This window comes from Scylla paramamosain, chromosome 7, assembly GCF_035594125.1.
Source record: "Scylla paramamosain isolate STU-SP2022 chromosome 7, ASM3559412v1, whole genome shotgun sequence".
NCBI classification, from domain to species: domain Eukaryota; kingdom Metazoa; phylum Arthropoda; class Malacostraca; order Decapoda; family Portunidae; genus Scylla; species Scylla paramamosain.
In genome coordinates, this window is record NC_087157.1 from 23757712 (window position 1) to 23781148 (window position 23437).

The 23437-nt window shown below is 36.2% G+C and overlaps 1 protein-coding gene across 1 annotated transcript in view; it reads right to left on the reverse strand.

Annotated features, from left to right (window-relative positions):
* LOC135102244 (organic cation transporter protein-like) overlaps positions 1–23437 on the reverse strand; it is a 125839-nt gene that overhangs the window by 38427 nt on the left and 63975 nt on the right. The window contains exons 8-11 of the mRNA XM_064007124.1: positions 21824–21968; positions 4251–4333; positions 3863–4122; positions 3343–3527 (exon numbers count right to left, since the gene is read on the reverse strand). Coding sequence (XP_063863194.1) covers positions 3343–3527; positions 3863–4122; positions 4251–4333; positions 21824–21968 — 673 coding nt within the window. The remainder of the gene's footprint in view (positions 1–3342; positions 3528–3862; positions 4123–4250; positions 4334–21823; positions 21969–23437) is intronic.

Below are 23437 nucleotides of genomic sequence, written 5' to 3' on the forward strand. Positions count from 1 at the left end.
AGCAGACTCCACCTCAGGTACCAACAAAATTATCTAAACAAACTGAAGACAGAGTAAGTCTGCTTTTTTGACCACATTGTTAAATTTATCATTTTTGAGTAATCACTTCTTACCAGACTCTAAGGTGAGATACTTTTTGAAGACCTCATAATTATGTAATAGGCTGAGGTGAATGGATGTAGACAGCAGTGGAGGGAGAGGAAAAGGAAGGTTATGGGAAAGGCTGTAGTGTATGATTGTGGTTCATATGTATTGTGGATTTGGGGGGGGCTGCATTGTGTGTGATTCACCTACGGTCATCTGCTGGTCACCCAACCAGCCGTTCCCCTACAGAAAGAGCTCAGAGCTCATAGTGACCGATCTTCGGGTAGGACTGAGACCACTGACACTCCACACACCAGGACAGTGAGGTGCCCTCGCTGGCCTAAACCCTCGGAAGGCTTATGGACCTGATGGGGTCCCTCCTATTGTTCTCCGAAACTGTGCCTCCGTGCTTGCACCTTGCCTAGTCAAACTCTTTCAGCTCTGTCTGTCAACATCTACCTTTCCTTCTTGCTGGAAGTTTGCCTACATTCAACCTGTTCCTAAAAAGGGTGACCGTTCTAATCCCTCAAACTACCATCCTATTGCTTTAATTTCCTGCCTATCTAAAGTTTTTGAGTCTATCCTCAACAGGAAGATTCTTAAACATCTATCACTTCACAACCTTCTATCTGATTGCCAGTATGGGTTCCGTCAAGGCCGCTCTACTGGTGATCTGGCTTTCCTTACAGAGTCTTGGTCATCCTCTTTTAGAGATTTTGGTGAAACTTTTGCTATTGCCTTGGACATATCAAAAGCTTTTGATAGAGTCTGGCACAAAGCTTTGATTTCCAAACTACCCTCCTACGGTTTCTATCCTTCTCTCTGTAACTTCATCTCAAGTTTCCTTTCTGACCATTCTATTGCTGCTGTGGTAGACGGTCACTGTTCTTCTCCTAAATCTATTAACAGTGGTGTTCCTCAGGGTTCTGTCCTGTCACCAACTCTCTTCTTATTATTCATTAATGATCTCCTAAACCAAACTTCTTGTCCTATCCACTCCTACGCTGATGATACCACCCTGCACTTTTCCACGTCTTTTCATAGACGTCCAACCCTTCAGGAGGTAAACATAGCACGCAGGGAAGCCACAGAATGCCTGACTTCTGATCTTTCTAAAATTTCTGATTGGGGCAGAGCAAACTTGGTATTGTTCAATGCCTCAAAAACTCAATTCCTCCATCTATCAACTCAACACAACCTTCCAGACAACTATCCCCTCTTCTTCAATGACACTCAACTGTCCCCCTCTTCTACACTGAACATCCTCGGTCTGTCCTTTACTTATAATCTGAACTGGAAACTTCACATCTCATCTCTAGCTAAAACAGCTTCTATGATGTTAGGTGTTTTGAGACGTCTCCGCCAGTTTTTCTCACCCCCCCAGCTGCTAACTCTGTACAAGGGCCTTATCCGTCCATGTATGGAGTATGCTTCACATGTCTGGGGGGGTTCCACTCATACTGCTCTTCTAGACAGGGTGGAATCAAAAGCTTTTCGTCTCATCAACTCCTCTCCTCTAACTGACTGTCTTCAGCCTCTCTCTCACCGCCGCAATGTTGCATATCTAGCTGTCTTCTACCGCTATTTTCATGCTAACTGCTCTTCTGATCTTGCTAACTGCATGCCTCCCCTCCTTCCGCGGCCTCGCTGCACAAGACTTTCTTCTTTCTCTCACCCCTATTCTGTCCACCTCTCTAATGCAAGAGTTAACCAGTATTCTCAATCATTCATCCCTTTCTCTGGTAAACTCTGGAACTCCCTGCCTGCTTCTGTATTTCCACCTTCCTATGACTTGAATTCCTTCAAGAGGGAGGTTTCAAGACACTTATCCACCAATTTTTGACCACTGCCTTGACCCTTTTACGGGACTGGCATTTCAGTGGGCATTTTTTTTATTGATTTTTGTTGCCCTTGACCAGTGTCCTTCTTACATAAAAAAAAAAAAAAAAAAAAAAACACCTCGGGTTACATCCCGTACCTACTTGCTGGTAGGTGAACAGGGGCTACACATCAAGAGGCTCGCCCATTTGCCTCACCGCGCCCAGGATTTGAACCTGGACCTTCTTGGTTGTGAGCCGAGCATGTGAGAGAGAGAGAGAGAGAGAGAGAGAGAGAGAGAGAGAGAGAGAGAGAGAGAGAGAGAGAGAGAGAGAGAGAGAGAGAGAGAGAGAGAGAGAGAGAGAGAGAGAGAGAGAGAGAGAATCTTATATCCTAATGCAGTATATACATATTTTTTTGTATTCTGAGGAAGGAATAAACTTAACACTCAAGTGAAATCTCCCTGTTTTTTTTAATACTTGATTCTGAAGATTGCTGGCATCATTTAAGGTGGCAAGTATACCCTTTAATTGTGTGCAAAATGTCATGCTTGAAAACTGAAAACTACATTTATTTTTGCATGATCAAGCATCTCTTGTGTTTAGGCCATGTTGGTAAATATATTACTTGGACCATTTCTTCTTTTTACTCTAAAAATTAAATGGGCAGTGATTATATATATATATATATATATATATATATATATATATATATATATATATATATATATATATATATATATATATATATATATATATATATATATATATATATATTGTTACTGTATGTAAAGCGTATGTACCTCACGTCATTATTCCTCGGCATTTATAAGTGAAATGTTCAATAGCTTTCTATTTGCATGAAAACGTGTAATATGTGTAAGTATCAGTATTTAATGCTATATTAGGCACCGAAGCCGATGCTCACTTGTTGGTAGTGTGGGGTTAACCTGCTAGTCGCCTGCGGGCATCACTCACGGCCAAGTCGCGCTCAGACAAAGACGGGCAGGATGGTGACCGAGGTAAATACTTTAATTTTGTAGTAAAAACTGATTGTCATAGTGCTAAGTTAATTGCATGTATTGTTAATGAATATTGTAATATGTTGAAAGTGTTTAATATCCGTGTATAATGTTATTTTGTAAGAAATTGAGACCGAGAACTTGTTCGCAGTTCTTACGGTCATGCCTACCTCATCAATAAACGTGTCAGGGAGAACTGCCTTTCCTCGACCCTACGATGATGGGTGTGATCAGTAAAACAGATCACCTGAGAGCCAATTGATGCCCAGCCGGTGCGGCTTCATATATATATATATATATATATATATATATATATATATATATATATATATATATATATATACAAAAACTTGCAAACACCAACAGAAAAAATAGTACTTATTAGAAGGTAAAACACCAACATTTGAAATAGTACTTACTAGAAGATCATTGAAGAACGGGCTTATTATGCTCCCCACACGAGAAAGAAACATTCCAGTGCCAAGACCTTGGATGCGTATTTCTGTAGGGAAGATCTCTGAGGAGTAAAGAAAGAGTTCGATGAGCACACCACTGATGGCCATCTTACTCAGCAAAGCCATCGCCATGTTCACCTGCCACAGGCCTGCAAAATAAAAGTTTTAAATTTAACATTACACACTTTTTCAAAATAATGCCTGCATATCCTTTCAAGGTAAGGCAAGTTACACAAAAATATACAAAATGCTTTTCTTTATCAGTTCATTCCAGTACAATCTATACAGTGGCTACTTAATGATATATGCATGCATTATATCACTGTAGTTGGAAAGTAAATGCCAAAATGGAACAAGATCCACAGCAAATATACATAGTAGAACAGCAATACAATGAACACTGACTGAGGTGAGGAATTAACAGTTACAATAGTACATAAGTTTGGTAGATGCCAATAGAATAGTCCTCTTAAGTGTAAAATACCAGAAGGAATGGCAGGAAGAACTAAAATGGTAATCCCTGCGAAGAGAAAGCTGCCAATGGCGGGTCCCTTCCTTCCCATACGTGCCACTAGTGGTCCCATCAAAAAGTAGGATGGGATCTCAACTAGTCCACTCAAAGCCATGTAAATATATGGATCAGCACTCAAGTTAACAGCTCCTAAGCAAAGGCTGAAGAATACTACTGATGCCGTGAAGAAATCAAAACACATCACCAGAGTGCGACATCTCAGCTGTGGGGTTCTAAAATGAGCAAGACATTATTAGTCATCACAACAATTCTGATGTTTACAATGTCATAAAAATACTTGTTTGATTAAATTTTATCAAATTTTTTTGAGTTTTTGAAAAATAACAATCATAACACTCACCTGAAAAGCACCAACATACGTAATACTTTGTTCTTCAGCTGTTGCCATACTTGAGTCTGGTTTTCTTTGGTCTTATTTTTTTTCTAAAAGCAATAATAATTAAAGTTACTAATTGCTCTTAAGTATTACATAGTATTGTAAGGCAAAGATGTTAAGAGTTTGGCAGCTATGACAATGAGGAGTGTAACTCCTCATTGTGATGTAGGCTTTATATGTGTGATATGCTATCAGACATTTAATTAGTCTCTTCTGGTATTAAGAATGTGCAAGCATGATGTGCATGCCAAACATCTGAGATAAAAATAAAATTATTCATAAAAAATTAATAGTATAGAATTTTTTTTATATAAAGGTCAACCATCACAAATCTGGTTCCATCACTAATTCATCATTGGCTTTTCAACAGTTAATGACAAAGAAACAAAGAAAAATTGTTCAATTTCTTTGCTAACAGTATTGGCTGTACTGATACAAATGATAACAGCCAGAAATGAAGTACCAAAATTGGTTTCAGTGAAAAAAGTAATATCAGTACAGCCCTTCTTCTTAATCAACTAATACTGATTTATGGGATATTTTAAAAGTAGGATTAGGTGATTAACAGTTGGGTTAAGTGCATTCTAACCTAACCTCTCTATAATCTGGCATAATCATTAATCTGACACCATACAGGTCCCAATGGTGCTGAATTAGTGATGGGCAACATGTACTTTTCTTTATTTCACTGACTTAGACATTGAAGGAAACCAACAGAATTACAGTTCACAAAAAAAGTGACTGATGTGCAAAGCCAGAATCTTAAAACATGAGTCTGATAGTAGAACCATGAGGCAACTCAGAACTCATTTTTTTATTTATTTTTTTTATATTTTTATGTAGGAAGGACACTGGGCAAGGGCAACAAAAATCCAATAAAAAAAAAGCCCACTGAGATGCCAGTCCCAGAAAAGGGTCCAAAGCAGTAGTCAAAAATTGAAGGATAAGTGCCTTGAAGGAATTCAAGTCATAGGAAGGTGGAAATACAGGAGCTGGCAGGGAGTTCCAGAGTTTACCAGAGAAAGGGATGAATGATTGAGAATACTGGTTAACTCTTGCATTAAAGGTGGACAGAATAGGGATGAGAGAAAGAAAAAAGTCTTGTGCAGCGAGACTGCAGGAGGAGGGGAGGCATGCAGTTAGCAAGATCAGAAGAGCAGTTAGCATGAAAATAGTAGTAGAAGACAGCTAGAGACACAACATTGCGCAATGAGAAAGAGGCTGAAGACAGTCAGTTAGAGGAGAGGAGTTGATAAGACGAAAAGCTTTTGATTCCTCCATGTCTAGAAGAGTGGTATGAGTAGAGCCCTCCTAGACACATGAAGCATACTCCATATATGGACACATAAGGCCCCTGTATAGAGTTAGCAGCTGGGGGGGGTGAGAAAAACTGGTGGAGACATCTCAGAATGCCTAACTTCATAGAAGCTGTTTTAGCTAGAGATGAGATGTGAAGTTTCTAGTTCAGATCATAAGTAAAGGACAGACCGAGAATGTTCAGTGTAGAAGAGGGGTACAGTTGAGTGTCGCTGAAGAAGAGGGGATAGTTGTCTGGAAGGTTGTGTCAAGTTGATAGATGGAGGAATTGAGTTTTTGAGGCACTGAACAATACTAAGTTTGCTCTGCCCCAATCAGAAATTTTAGAGATCAGAAGTCAGGCATTCTGTGGCTTCCTTGCATGAAATGTTTACTTCCTGAAGGGTTGGACGTCTATGAAAAGACGTGGAAAAGTGCAGGGTGGTATCATAAAGGTAGGAGTGGATAGGACAAGGAGTTTGGTTTAGAAGATCATTGATGAATAATAAGAAGAGAGTGGGTGACAGGACAGAACCCTGAGGAATACCACTGTTAATAAATTTAGGAGAAGAACAGTGACTGTCTACCAAAGCAGCAACAGAACATTCAGAAAGGAAACTTGAGATGAAGTTACAGAAAGGATAGAAGCTACAGGAGGGTAGTTTGGAAATGAAACCTTTGTGCCAGACTCTATCAAAAGTTTTTGATATATCCAAGGCAACAGCAAAAGTTTCACCAAAATCTCTAAATGAGGATGACCAAGATTCAATAAAGAAAGCCAGAAGATCACCAATAAAGCAGCCTTGATGGAACCCATAATGGTGATCAGATATAAGGTTGTGAAGTGACAGATGTTGACGATAGATTCAAAAACTTTAGATAGGCAGGAAATTAAAGCAATAGGATGGTAGTTTGAGGGATTAGAACAGTCACCCTTTTTAGGAACAGGCTGAATGTAGGCAAACTTCCAGCAAGAAGGAAAGGTAGATGTTGACAGACAGAGCTGAAAGATTTTGACTAGGCAAGGTGCAAGCACGGAGGCACAGTTACAGAGAACATTAGGAGGGACCCCATCAGGTCCATAAGCCTTTCGAGGGTTTAGGCCAGCAAAGGCATGGAAAACATCACTGAAGAATTTTAATAGGTAGCATGAAGTAGTCAGAGGGTGGAGGAGAGGGAGGAACAAGCCCTGAATCGTCAAAGGTAGAGTTTTCAGCAAAGGTTTGAGCGAAGAGTTCAGCTTTAGAGAGAGCTTTTAGAGATTTTGGTGAAACTTTTGCTGCTGCCTTGGAAGAAGGAAGGCTTTTGATAGAGTCTGGCAGAAAGCTCTGATTTCCAAACTACCCTCCTACGGGTTCTATCTTTCTCTCTGTAACTTCATCTCAAGTTTCCTTTCTGACCGTTCTATTGCTGCTGTGGTAGACGGTCACTGTTCTTCTAAATCTATTAACAGTGGTGTTCCTCAGGGTTCTGTCCTGTCACTCACTCTCTTCTTATTATTCATTACAGATCTTCTAAACCAAACTTCTTGTCCTATCCACTCCTACGCTGATGATACCAACCTGCACTTTTCCATGTCTTTTCATAGACGTCCAACCCTTCAGGAGGTAAACATTTCACACAGGGAAGCCACAGAACACTTGACTTCTGATCTTTCTAAAATTTCTGATTGGGGCAGAGCAAACTTGGTATTGTTCAGTGCCTCAAAAACTCAATTCCTCCATCTATAAACTCGACACAACCTTCCAGACAACTATCCCCTCTTTTCAATGACACTCAACTGTCCCCCTTTTCTACACTGAACATCCTCAGTCTGTCCTTTACTTATAATCTGAACTGGAAACTTCACATCTCATCTCTAGCTAAAACAGCTTCTATGAAGTTAGGCGTTCTGAAACGTCTCTGCCAGTTTTTTCACCCCCCCCCCAGCTGCTAACTCTGTACAAGGGCCTTATCCATCTATGTATGGAGTATGCTTCACATGTCTGGCGGGGTTCCACTCATACTGCTCTTCTAGACAGGGTGGAATCAAAAGCTTTTTGTCTCATCAACTCCTCTCCTCTAACTGACTGTCTTCAGCCTCTCTCTCACCGCCGCAATGTTGCATATCTAGCTGTCTTCTACCGCTATTTTCATGCTAACTACTCTTCTTATTTTACTAACTGCATGCCTCCCCTCCTCTCACGGCTTCGCTGCACAAGACTTTCTTCTTTCTCTCACCCCTATTCTGTCCACATCTCTAATGCAAGAGTTAACCAGTATTCTCAATCATTCATCCCTTTCTCTGGTAAACTCTGGGACTCCCTGCCTGCTTCTGTATTTCCACCTTCCTATGACTTGAATTCCTTCAAGAGGGAGGTTTCAAGACACATATTCATCAATTTTTGACTACTGCTTTGACCCTTTTATGGGACTGGGATTTCAGTGGACATTTTTTTTATTGGATTTTTGTTGCCCTTGGCCAGTGTCCTTCCTACATAAAAAAAAAAAAAATGTGATAGCAGTGGTGCCATCTAGTTGAAATAAAGGAGGAAAGAAGAAGCGAAATTATTGGGGGATATTTTTGACTAGATGCCAGAAGTCACAAGGGGAGTTAGATCTTGAAAGATTTTGACACTTTCTGTTAATGAAGGAGTTTTGGCTAGTTGGAGAACAAACTTGGTATGGTTTCGGGCAGAAATATAAAGTGCATCAGATTTTGGTGATGGAAGGCTTAAGTACCTTTTGTGGGCTACCTCTCTATCATGTATAGCATGATAACAAGCTGTATTAAACCAAGGTTTGGAAGGTTTAGGTCGAGAAAAGTGAGGAATGTACACCTCCATGCCAGACTGGGGCTGGCATTTCAGTGGGCATTTTTTTTTATTAGATTTTTGTTGCCCTTGGCCAGTGTCCTTCCTACATAAAAAAAAAAAAAAAAGACATTATCACCTCTGTTATGCACTTGGCACACAAAGACAGGTCTCTGAAATGGAAGCAGTAGTCACTCCAAGGAAAATTAGTGAAATAGCTCCTCAGGTCCCCTAACTAGCAGAGGCAAAATGCCAGAGGCACCTTCTCTTAGGGGGATCCTGAGGAGGGATTGGAGCGATAGGACTAGATACAGATATGAGATTGTGATTGGAGCCCAATGGAGAAGAGAGGGTGATAGCATAAGCAGAAGGATTAGAGGTCATGCTCTTGTTGTTCTGTATGGTACAACTAAGCCCCAAACTGCAAGCCTGTCTTAATGATAGACTCACATCACTATGTTTCAACAAGATTTATAATATGGGTTGTGACAACTGTCAACGTAAAATTTCCTCAAACAGAGAGAGAGAGAGAGAGAGAGAGAGAGAGAGAGAGAGAGAGAGAGAGAGAGAGAGAGAGAGAGAGAGAGAGAGAGAGAGAGAGAGAGAGAGAGAGAGAGAGAGAGAGAGAGAGAGAGAGAGAGAGAGCCTAGTTTACCTAGTTTACTAGTTGTAATTTACAGGACCTGAGCTACACTCATGTGGTCTCATCTCCATATCTACACTTGTCCAGTTTTTCCTTGAAAGTTGTGCACACTCATTACCGATACTACATCTTCACTGAGCTTGTTCCAAACTCCTATATTTCTCTGTGGGAAACTATTTCTTTGTTATTCAAGCACCTACCTTTTCTTATTTTCTGGCTGTGTCCTCATGTGGCTTTGGTATTTCCTACTTCTCTTCACAGTAGTTGCTCATTATCTTTCTTCCACTCTATTCCACAATTTATAAATTAGTATTAAGTCTACCCTTTCTATTCTTTGTTCCAATGTTGGTAGATTAATTTCCTTTAACCTGTCTTCATATGTTAATTCTTCCAGTTCTGGAACCATCTTCATTGCCATCCTCTGTATCCTTTCTAATTTTTTTCTATGTTTCTTCTTATGGGGAGACCACATCAATTCAGCATATTCTAACTTTGGTCTAATCATGGTGATAATTATTGTCCAAGTGTCATTGTCTTTGGACAGAGTCATACATGGTGTCCCCTTGCCCTTCTTATTGTCTCCCATGTTCCTTGTTGTTTCGGTCATTCAGCATCCACCTCTGCCTTGGAGTAGATGCTGGCGGCCTGGTGCTTCCTTGTATAACAGTATTCCATTAATACATATAATGCATCCTAGTACCATGTTGTCTTTCCTTGCTTGGTACCCTTCAGCAGCACTCTGCACACCCTGGGAGCACTCTACAAACCACTACAACAAGCAAGTCTAATACATCATCTTTCTCATCATATTTTTATCTATGTAGTAGAATGCTGTTCCAATATTTCTCACCATTTTATATGTATCTCTAAATATCTTTTCTACATGCTTCTCCAACTGTTGACTATCCTATATTATCACTCCCAGATCTTTTTCTCTCTTGTACTTTTCTTATTTCTTCATTTCCCATTTTATATAACCATTTTGCTCTCAACTTTTTTCCCATTTTACATGACATTTTTTTCACATAAAATTCCACTTCTCATTTCTTACTCCAGTCCCAGATTTTATTCAAATCCCCTTGTAGAATTTTGCAGTCTTTATTGTCTCATATATCTTAGTAGCTTTGCATTGTCTGCAAACAAGCCCATGTAACTCTTTACTCCTTCAGGCATATCAGTTATGTTGATCAGGAAAGGTACTGGTGCCAGCCAGGGTTGAAAAAAGTCATGATTTTTTTTTTTCTAAAACATAAAAAAAATTGTTATATTTGATTTAAGTAAGATTTTTTTATTTAAATATTTTTTCATTTAAATTATTTTTTTGCATTAATCCTTGTTTGCTAGCATTGATTATTTGTTTCAGTCTTATGAGGCCATTTTCTTGTATGATAAATTAAATCACAGTTTAATATATATACATTACCCAACGTGAGTTTTTCACATAAAAATCATAAGTAGGATTAATAATATAATCAGATCTGTTATGTTAAAGTAACTAACTTACTTTGCATTAAAGAAAGACTTAAGCTCATTAAAATTCATAATTACATTTATTGTTATCAACAAAAAAACTTACTTTCTTTTTTCATGCATTTGAATAATTTTCTTGAAAGAGATGGCAATGATTTGCTGGTGCCTGACTTGCTGCAGGACCAAGTACAATATATATATATATATATATATATATATATATATATATATATATATATATATATATATATATATATATATATATATATATATATATATATATATATATATATATATATATATATATATAATATCTATCTATCTATCTATCTATCTATCCATATATATATATATATATATATATATATATATATATATATATATATATATATATATATATATATTATATAATATATATAATATAATAATTATATATATATATATATATATATATATATATATATATATATATATATATATATATATATATATATATATATATATATATATATATATATATATATATATAATAAATATCTATCTATCTATCTATCTATCTATCCATATATATATATATATATATATATATATATATATATATATATATATATATATATATATATATATATATATATATATATATATATATATATATATTTCAAAATACCAAAGCCACATAAGGACACAGCAAAAAAAAAAAAAAAAAGGAAGGTTCTTGAATAACATAAAGAAATATAGTTTCCCACAGAGAAATATATGAGTTTGGAACAAGCTCAGTGAGAATGTAGTATCAATAATGAGTGTGCACAACTTTCAAGGAAAAACTGGACAAGTGTAGATATGGAGACTACTCCACTATCTACATTTCTCCATTTTGATTTAACATCTTTAACTACCATTCTAATTTTTCTTCCATTTAAGTAGCTTTCCATCCAGTTTTTTTTTTTTCCCCTTAATCCTCCTATATTTTTTAGCTTACATAATAACCTGTCGTGGGGAACTCTGTCGAATGCAGTTTTTTTTTTTTAGATCTAAATACGCACAGTCTATCCATCCATATCTCTCCTGTGTTATATCAGTCACTCTTGAACAAAAGCTCATCAAATTGATTACATGATTTCTTTTGTCTAAAGCCATACTGTTTTTCTGTTATTATATCATGTTTTTCTAGAAATTGTCCACTGCTTTTTTATCACTTTTCACAGATCTTAAATGTTATGCTTGTCATTGATACTGGTCTATAGTTTACTGGTTCTTCTTTCCACTATTGTAAAGTGGCACTATGTCTGCTCTTTTCCATTCCTTAGGCACTCTTCCAGTTGATAATGAGCACTTTATTATGTCATATACCAGTTCAATTAATTGTTTCCTGCACTCTTTTAAAATTAAACCTGTTATTCCATCTGGTCCTGTTGCTTTCCTCTCTTCCAGTTCCTCCATCAATTTATAAATTTCTTCTTTAATTTCCATAATCTCCCATATTTGCTTTTCTGTCATCTTGTCTTGTGGTTCTTTAAATTCTGATTCTTCTGTGAAAACTTTTTGTTTAGCAATTCACTCATGTCTTTTAGGTCTTCATATGTTTCATTTCCATCCTCTAATTTTTCTAGTTTTCTTTTAGATTGGAACAGTTTTGGTTTGTCCTTGCACTTTCCAACTATATCCTTTTCATATCCTTTCTTTTCCCCTCTCCTTATTTACACATATTTATTTCTTGCTATTTAAAGTCTCCTTTATTTTCATGGTTTTATTTTCCATGCTTTGTCTTTTTTTTTCACTGTGCATCTTGCATTGAACTACACCTGTTTTCATTTTCTTTAAGTTTGTATAATGGCACAAATTTATTCACTCCAGTATCATATACAGTGTAATCTTGGTTCGAGAACTTAATTCGTTCCTGAATATCGTTCAAAATCAGAAATGTTCAAAAACTGAAACTGTGTTCCCCATAGGAGTCAATGTAAAATGGATTAATCTGTTCCCAGACACCAGCCTACTCTATCTTAGTGGCTTATGACAGATGCTCCCACAGCCAAGATGGCTGCTTCACAACATCTCCAGCTCACAAATAATCACCATGTAACAAAATTTCACTTTTACATTATCCTTGGCCTCAAACCATAATTTTCAAGTTATTTCCATCTAAGCAAAATATAAAAAAGTTATTTTGATCCTAAAACTTTGCTTTTGTGGTTAGAACAATGAATTTACATTTTTGCCTTATTTCATTATAGTATGGGTTATTATTGGTTTTCATGTCAGGTAAAGACCACTGCAAAATCTCAATTGCTTATCTAATTGCTTTTGAAATATTGCAAATAAGTTAAAACAATGAAAGAAATGAGACTGCATTCTAAAAATTTTGAATTTTAATAAGATCACTCTTGAACTTACCAGATCTAGCAAGAAATTTCTCATATTTAGAAGAATTTGCTTACATTTCAGAAATCTCAAATCTTCCAGAATGTTCTATCAGACACTTTTACAAATTTCTAGAGCCTTTTAGAACATTCCATTCAATGTAAACATTTCCAGAATGTTCTAGAACTTTCTAGAATACAGTGGAAATATGTATAAGTATCAAAAAATTTCTAGAATCTGCAAGAATTTTTTAGAATGATTCAGAATACTCTAAAGTAGGTTCAAGAATATTCTAGAAAGATTGAGAACATTCTGGAACACATTCTAGAAAGACTAAGAATATTCTAGAGTACTGTTTGACAATATAAAAGTAGGGACTTGTGGACCACCAATCAGTTTAGCTTTGGCTGCCTGAGGAGACACATCACAAGAAGTGAAATGGCATCAAGAGGGTGCAATCATTCTCCAGATGTATTCTGCTACATATGAGGTCAATTCATCAACATGAGAGCAAAAAAGTTCTCTGTGACACCATCTAGAAAAATGGTGAAATTTAGCTAATTTGGGGGAAAAAATCATTCTAAAAGCCACAAAGGCAAAGTTTGACAGGAATAATGGACATTTTCTATTGTTTTGCAATGAAAAGAATTGGAAAATAACACTCGCTTGTCAAAGACAAGAATTATGTTACATAGTGAATTATTTATCCTGAAAAGATGTATTGAATGAACTTAGTGACACAGAACTCATCAGAAGATACTGTTTAGACCATGCAGGTATTCTCTTTGTCACCAATCTAGTGACGGAAACCTTACGGAGGGACACAGAGAGGAGCAACCTACTTACTGCCAAACACCTAGACATCTTGCTGCTGGGAAAAGTTACTGCAAAAAATGCAGTTGTGCAGTAGTGATGGCAGTGGGAGTCATTGAGAGAGCCACAACTAGCTCATGATTACTCTTGAGTGCCGAAAACTGTTTGTTTACGTCGACTCTTCAACGGGATCACATTTACCTTATTTCAAAGATTGAATTACTGTCTTACATTCTCTCTCCAAATATATAAAAACAAAGTAAATAATTAAAGAAACTATAAACTGGTAATAAAGGGCAGCTTTTGCTTTGTATTTTAATATTTGAAATCAATAACTTTGTTCGAGAACCAAATTATGGTACTGCATCCGAAGCAGTAATGAGTTCAAAATTTTGTTTGAAAACTGATTTGTTCAAAATGGGAGATGTTTGATAACTGAGGTTCCACTGTATTTCCATAAAAATGTCATACTTATCTTGTACATCATTTGCTCTTTTCAGCTTTTTCCAGTCCATTTCTTTATAAAATTTCTTGAGGTCATCTATGTTTGCTTTTTCATAGTTTCTCCTATTTTCCATAGTCAGATTCAGAAATTTTTCTCCCCATTCAGTCTTATTTCCTCCTTCAAACATTCCCCAATTTACTTCTTTGCAATTGAAGTCACCAACTAATAATAGTCTTTTATAACTTTTGATTAATTTACTCAAACACTGAATGGTGTCTTCTATTATTTTCTCCTATTCTTTCTTGCTCCAAGAATTTGTTTCAAGTGGTACATAGGTTGTTATTAATGTTAGTATTTCTTCATTATTATCCTTCAAGTTAACACTCACTATTTCTGCTTTTCCTTCTCCATATTTCATTATTTTTGTCTTTACCTCTTTTCTTGTTATTATCATTACACCTCCCTCTCCTTTACCAATCCTGTCTCTTTCTCATATATTGCAGTTATTGTTAATGACTATCTGGTTTTCTTCTCTTAGCTGTTTCCATTAACACACATCTTCAGATTTTTCTCTTTTAAATAGTCTTGTAATTCCAGTATTCTGTGTACCAATCTGTCTATGTTAGTATACATCACAATTTGTCTTTCATTTTTACTATTTTTTTTCTATTTTATTTCCATTTATTTCTTTACCTTTATGTACCATTTCTTCACTCTGTCTCCCAAAACTCACCAAAAAGAAATTTATTTTTTCTGTTCTTGATTCATTTTTCTCTTTAGCCTCTTCATACATTTCTTTCAAAATTTTTCTTTCTTTTTAATTTCTGTTCTTCCTAATATATATATATATATATATATATATATATATATATATATATATATATATATATATATATATATATATATATATATATATATATATATATATATATATATATATATATATATATATATATATCCTTGCAATCTTCTACTTCTCTTAATTTGGATGTTCTTTCTAGTATCTTGAATGCTGTTTGTTGTAATTTTAGTCTTACTTTCATAGGTCTCATTTTGGCATCCAGATATGGTCTAACTACTTCTTCCACTTCTTTGAATTTAGTGTCATATTCCTCATTTAGTTTCTTCAGCAAGTCCTTCACTGTTTTTGTTTCTTCTTTATCTTTTTTCAACATGTGTTATATTTTTCTCCTTAATTCCATAAACTGTAACGCTTTCCTTCTTATCTGCTGCATCTCTTACCGGATCTCCATTGTTTTTCAATGCCTTTACCAGTTCCTTTTCCACATTTTTGTGTTTTCTTTCAGATGCTTTTTAATTTTTCCTTGAAATCAGCATTCGCTTTATAATTTTTTTTATTTTCCAGACTTTCACTTCATCTCTCACTCTCTTCTTACCTTTCATTGACTCTGCTTTCAAGTCTTTGTTTCCTTTCATTACTTTCTCCATGTTGTTTTGTAATTCCTCATTTTTCTTAATATTTTGTTTTTCTCTCACTCTCATCTCCTCCAGTTCTGTTGTCAGCTTGAAAATTTCACCATCTTTTCCTAGATTCTGTTCCAGCTTATCCTGAAAGGAATTTACTATTTCCAACACTACTTTCACCTCCTGCTTACTTTCATTTTGGTCATTGTCATTAAAACCATCAAAGTTCATTTCACCCATAGGTGAAAATGATTTTGGAATTACAGAGGCCATCTTTGTTTAGAAAATTACCCTGTCAGCTGGGGCCATGAATCCACAGCATTCACTGCTTCCTCACCTATGGGACCAAACTCACTCACTCTGACCCTACAAACAATATCTCTAGGTTTTCCTGGTGATGCTGTCCTCTTCCAGATTCAGTTTACGGGAGGGGAGTAATCTCATAGTATCCCATCTCTATATCTACCCAGTTTGGTTTGAAAAGCATGGAGGGTCATGGCATTGACAACGTCTTCACTGAGTTCATTCCATTTGTTCACACTTCTGCGAGAAAAACTATACTTTTTTGTCCCTTCTACAGTTAACTTTCTTCAACTTCTTACTGTGTCCCCTTGTACTCTGTGTGTCTAAATTTATAAAACATTCTTTGTCCACATTTTCCATACCATTTATCATTCTATAGATGTTTATTAAATCCCTCTCTCTCTCTCTCTCTCTCTCTCTCCTATTTTCAAAGGTAGGAATTTCCTACATTCTTAATCTCTCTTAATAAGTCAACTTACTCAACTCCGGAACCATCTTAGTGACTGCTCTTTGTACTCTTTGCTCTAATCTTATAATATCCCTCTTTATATGAGGAGACCACCCCACTGCTGCATATTCCAATCTTGGTCTTATCATGGAAATCAATAACTTTTTTTTATTATTCCTTCATCTAAGTATGAGAATGACATTCTTATTCTTTTAAACAAATTCATCGTCTCTCCAGTAATTTTATCTATGTGTCTGTCTGGAGTAGAATTTTCAGCAAATGTTATTCCCAAATCCACTTCCTTTTTTTATTTCTGTAGCTTTACACCATCCATCTCATAATGATATTGTATTCTTTTCTTACTCTTACCAAACTCCATTACTTTACATTTATTTAGATTGAATTCCATTTGCCAAGATTTACTCCATCTATTTATCTTATTTAAATCACCTTGCAGTACCATACATTCTTTTACATTTTCTACCCTTCTCATCAGCTTAGCATCATCCGCAAATAAGTTCATATCACTGTCTATTTCTTCATTTATGTCATTCACATATATTACAAACATTATTGGTCCTAACACTGACCCCTGTGGAACACCACTAGTTACTTTCAGCCAAGATGAATTTTGGTCTTGTATTACAGTTCTCATCTCTCTATCATCCAGGTAATCCTCCTACCACTCCAGCAGTCTTCCTCTAATTTTTCCATAATTTTTTATCTTCCATAGCAATCTTTAGTGCGGTTTTTTGTCAAATGCTTTCTTCAAGTCTAATTAGATACCATCCACCCATCTATCTCTCTCCTGCACAATATCGACCACCCTTGAATAAAAGGACAATAAATTCATGGCGCATGATCTTTCCCTCCTAACTCCAAATTGACAATTTACCAAAACTTTATCTTTTTCCAAGTGTTCCATCCATCCTTCCTTTATTGTTCTTTCACATAATTTTCCTACAACACTAGTCAAGGACACTGGTCTATAATTTAGTGGGTTTTCCTTATTTCCTCCTTTGAATATTGGTGTAATATTTGCTCTCTTCCAATCTTTCGGTACTCTTCCCTGTGATAGTGATGTCACCACCAGACTGTGAATTTTATCAGCCAGTTGTTCTCTACATTCCTTCAATATCCAATTTGATACTCCATCTGGACCAGTTGCTTTATTTACATCAAGTTCTTCCATCATCTTAAGTATTTCCTCATAAATGAGACCAACTCACCAACTTATCCCTTCCAGTATCAAACTCCCTTCCACAGTAAATACCGATCTAAAACTATTGTTCATAACCTGCGCCATGTCCTGTGCATCCTCATAGATTTTTTCTTCAACTTTCAATCTTGAAATACCTTCCTTCTTCTTCATCTTCCCATTAATATGTCTAAAGAACAGTTTGGGTTCATTTATACACTTATCTATTATATCTCTTTCATAGTTTCTTCTCTCCATTCTTATTATCTCAATGTACTTATTTCTAACATCAATATATTCCTCCCATCTGCTCTCAGTTTTCCTCTTCTTCCATTTATTCCAAGCATTTAGCTTACAATTTCTAGCCTCTTTGAATTTTGTATTGAACTATTACTTACTCTTTCTACATCTTACTCCTCCTCTAGGTACAAATTTCTCCACAGCAGAATTACATATCCTTATAAATTCATCCCATTTTCCTGAACATCTTCTGCGTCTTCAAAGTCTTTCCAATCCACGGCAACAAAATATTTTCTTAATTTTTCAAAGTCAGCTTTACTATATTTAAATCTTTTCACCTTATAATTTTTATCAATGATTATATTTTCATTTTTCAAGATAAATTCCATCAACACATGATCACTTTTATCTAGAGGGCTATCATAGTGTATAGTTTCAATAATTTCCATGTCCTTAGTAAACACTAAATCAAGTCTTGATGGTTTATCAGTTCCACTAAATCTGGTATCACAATCAACCCACTGAGTCATTAAGTTTTCCACTGCCTAGTTTAACAGTCTATTACTCCACAAGTTTTCACTTCCAGTAGTTGTCAATGTCTCCAAATTTATCTCCTTACAATTAAAATCACCAACAATAACTATATCATTACTTTCCATCATTATCTTTTCAAGACCTTTTAGCACATCTACCAGCATTTCTTTTGTGCTCTTCTCTTAGCCAAGCACTGGTCATAGGTGGCACATACACTCCTACATAATTCATTATCCTTCCATTTCCACTTCTAATCATCACTTGTAGAATTTCAGACTTGTCTTCACTTTTTATTACCCTCTCCACTTTAACACACTTTTTTGTCATAATGATCACTCCCCCTCCTCCCTTGTCACTTCTATTTTTCATTCATAAATCATATTTATCATCACCAATGTCAGGAGTTCCCCATTTGTTTTTCCATTTTGTCTCACATAATATAACATCTGGTGCAGTTCTGTTTAATAACTCATTTAATTCCATCTTTGTTGACAATAATCCATTCACATTAGTATAACATACTTTATTTACTGTTTTCTTTATTCTCATGTCTCTTACTCTCCAGAAAACTTCTTCTCCTCCTCCATTCTTTGTTCTTTTTTTTTTTGTTTAGCCTCATTTACCAGCTCCTTTTGCTTCAACCTTTCAATCTCATCCATATCCCTGTTTATCCATATATTCTTATATTCTTGATCTCCAGACAACCTCCAAGATCCATTAATTACTTCTGCTTGTACCTGTGTTGTAAACCTTATTCTTATGGGTCTCATTTTTTCTTCTTCATATTTCCCAATTCTATGGAACTCTTCCACTTGCTTTACTACCCGATTGTCTTCACCCATCACTTTCATCAGTAACTTATTCAACATTTTCTTTTCCTTTTCCTCTCTTTGAATTCTGCTTACTATTCTATCTTCCTTTAAACCAAATACAATTACTTGTCTATATTTCTTTGTTCCAGTGTTGTCTGTTCCAGTGTTGCCAATTCCAGTTTTAATAACCTCTCCTCATGTGACATTTCTAACAAGCTTGGAGCCAATTTTGTTGCTGCTCTTTGAATCCTTTAAAGTTTCCTGATGTTCTTTTCTGTGCTTGGTGACTAGACTGCTGCTGCATATTCCAATCTTGGCCTTATCAGAGTGCAGGTCAGATTCTTTATCATTTTTCATCCATACAGGTAAATGTCACTCTTATACTTGTCAATAGGTTGTAAGTCTCCCCTACAGTTTTATTTACACGTTTCTCAGGTGACATGTTATCTGATACAAATACTCCAAGATCTCTTTTCAAATTGGATTTCTTTATTATCTCTCCTCCAAGTTTATATTGCCCTGAAATCCTTTGCTTGCTTTTTCTAAACTCCATGACACTGCATTTATTGATGTTGAACTCCATTTCTCATTTGCAGCTCCATTCCCATACTTTATCAAGGTCTTTTTGAATCATTCCACAATAGTCCTCATTACTCATTCTTCTCATTAGTTTAACATAATTGGAAAAGAAACTCATATGACTATTAATTCCCTCATCTGTGTCATTAATATATATTGCAAACATAACTGGGACCAATACTGGTCCAAGTGAGACCCCACTGATAACTTCCTTCCAAGGAGAACACTTGTCTCTAATTATCACTCTCATTTCCCTGTCTTTCAAAAAGTCACTCATCCAATCTAGCAGCTTTCCTTGTACTCTTCCTATTGTCTCTAGTTTCTTTAGCAATCTTTTCTGTGGCACCTTATTAAAAACCTTCTTCAAATCAAGGAACACACAGTCCACCCATCCAACTCTTTCTTGAATTATATCTATTATTCTAGAGTAGAGACATCAAATTTGTGGTACAGAATTAAAGTTTTCTAAATCTGAATTGTTGTGTGGTTAGTATGCTGTTCACTTCCAGGTGTTTAGTTCAATTGTGCTTAATAACTTTTTCCCAAATCTTGGCAACCACACTTGTTAGCAATATTGATCAGTAGTTGCTTGGGTCTTCTTGTCACCTTCTTGATATACATTGGAACAATATTTGCTTTTTTCTAATCTCTTGAGACTTTTCCTTCCTTTAGTGAACTATCTATAATGCTATGTATTTTATCTGCCAGCTTCTCACTACATTCCTTTAATTTCCAGTTTACAATTCCATCTGGTCCATGTGACTTCCTTACTTCCAACTCTCTCATTAACTTTTTTTCATGGACTGTGACCTCTATATCCTCCTTAGCAGGGGTTCTCAACCTTTTACAAGCTAGGCCCCCCTTAAAGCTGGTTCAATGCAGTTGGGTCCCCCCTCCTCCCTGCACCATCTACTCAACCCCTCTCTAACTATGCCACCATAGATAGATAGATAGAATCAGATAGATAGAATAAGATAGACGGATAGATAGATAGATAGATAGATAGATATATAGACAGATAGATAGCTGCATCTCATACTGATAGCCAGTGAGTCCATGATTTTCCGTGGTTTTTTTCCCCTCCTATCCTGTGCTCATGCCCCTCTGGGAGTGTCCACAAAGGGAGGGTGGCCCCCCCCAGTTGAGAACCATGGTCCCATAGGAACTGATCTTTCTTGCTCCTGTCCTTCCTCATTCCGATTACTCTCCCTCATAAAGAATGCTTGGAAGTGCTCATCTCAACCATTTCCAAATTGCCCTCATACTCTATTCCATCTCTGCATAATGTCCTATTTCTTGTTTATTTTTAATTTGCTACTCACATATCTATTGAAGAGTTTTGGTTGATTTTCATATTTGTCAATTATGTTCTCATAATTCTTTTCGACTCCCCCTATGTATTTATAAATATTAATTTCTTGCACTTGTATATTCTAGCAACCTCTCCAGATGTCTCCAGCTCCATCTCTTCCATGCCCTGTATCTTGTTTCCTTTGCCTCACCACACCTCCTGTTCAACCCAACAGGAGCTTCCACTCATCTTCTACACCCATTTCTGCCATGAAAAGTTGCTCCATTCTGTCTCTTGACTTTACTATAAACTAATCTCCCATCCCTGTGTTTTTCTTTCCTTACAAATAATATATCTTTCAGTTCCAGTTCAGTCAGCATGTGGTCACTCTTGTCAATAGGATGGTAGCATGTAACCTCTCTAATTATCTTGAGCTCTTTGGTGAAGATTAGGTCAAGTCATGATGGTTTATCATTATTTCTATATCTGGTATTTTACTAAACTCATTGTGTCATTGTGTTCTCTATAATCATGTTAAGCAATATATTTACCCAAGAACTTTCACCTCCCTCAGTTGTCAGTTCCTCCCACCATACTTCTTTACAATTACAGTCACCCAAGTACAAGTTTGTCACTCTCCTTCATCAATTCCATTAATAACAATCTTGTAACACTCAGCATCTTGGCATATTCTGCTTCTCCCCAAGATCCTGTTTTAGGTGGAATATACCTCACAACAAAATCTCTCCTTTTCATGTGTGTGTGTGTGTGTGTGTGTGTGTGTGTGTGTGTGTGTGTGTGTGTGTGTGTGTGTGTGTGTGTGTGTGTGTGTGTGTGTGTGTGTGTGTGTGTGTGTGTATGCTTCAAAATTACATACTTAAACTTACCATGCTATTTATTTCCTTCATTAATTTATCAACAGAATCAGAAGGAAGATCAACTTTATGCAGGGCTGCTGCTCGAGTCACCACCTTAAGGACTGCCTCTTCCTTTCCTTGCACCATCAGCCAATGTGGGGACTCATCCAAAAGCCTGTAAATTTCAGACAATCAATAACAATATGGTATTAGGAATGCAACTCTATCTACCAAAAAAGATACTTGTGCTAGCTTATGGTACATCTTCAAGAAAACAGCTTTGCCACAAACTGAAAATAAAAAATAATGTACTTCCTCATCTGGATTCTAGAACAATTCAAATGTGCTGATGTAACGACTGCTTACAAAAAACTTTCATGGTCATATTTCTGTTGGATTTTGTTTAAGTTAAGTATACTTACAGTATTTCCTTGAGTATAGGTTATCTTGAGTATAGATCAACCCCTGATTTCTGGCCAGGAAATTAGTAATTTATGGTATACCTCATATATACAGTCACAGTCATGGAAGAGGTGACCTGCTCATAGAAATCAATGTGTATGGTGGTCACAAATCCTGTGGCCAAAGAATCCCAGAAATCATCTGTATCAGACTCCTGGCATCTGAGCCACCTGTTCCTTAGTGTATCTCAGGCAGTCCTGTAGAAGCAGGTTTTTTTTATTAATTCCTTTCACTGGGCTTGTTAATTTTGTGTCCAACTGCTTTTTCCAGCATATTACCTTTACTGAGCACTTGATATGGGTGCAACAACCACAAGCAAAGAGAAAAGGGATAGGATAATCACCATAAGAGAGGAAAATGTGCCAATTAAAGAAAATGTGAAATGGTTGCAACAAAGCTACCATCCTGCACATTTTGGCAGCCTCTCATGAGCTTCCACCAGGCATCATACCACCACCAAAATCCCGTCCTGGACCACCTAAGAAGACAAATAAGAAGGCTGATTGGTTACTGAAGAGAGAAGTGATAAAAAGATCCCTTCTTCTCAATCCCAGAATTGATCTAAAGGCACTCTTAGCAGCTAAAAAAAAATTAAATAAATAAATTAATTAATTAATTAATTAATTAATCAATTAATCAATTAATTAATTAATTAATTAATTTAAAAAAAATGAGCCAATGAACTGTGCGACAAAGGCTGCAGAAGGACCTGGATCTTCCTTTCTCTCATCCAAGATGAAGAAAAAATGAGTTGAATTTGCCAAGAAATATGAGCACTGGGAAGAAAATGATGATGAAAGTTCCTTTCAGGTTTGCCTCACAGTATACAGTGAAAAGTGTGAACTACCCTCATTATGTTATGGCCTGGAATGGGTTTAGTGGTGCAAAAGATGCAATTGGGGGGGATTATTTCATGCCAAAAAATGTAACCATGCATGCCAGTAATTATCTGAAGATGTTAAAAGAGCATATTACCACTTTTTGAGAAACATGAGGGGGCCATGTTTATACATGACAGTGTCCCCTGTCATAAAATTAGATTGGTGTTAAAGTGTTAATGTTCCTATCTTGGATTGGCCTGAAAACTCCCCAGACCTGAATCCTATAGAGAGCTGCTGGGATTAGCTCAAGAACCATGTCACTCCAGATGACCACATCCACCACCGTGCTGAAGGAAGGTAT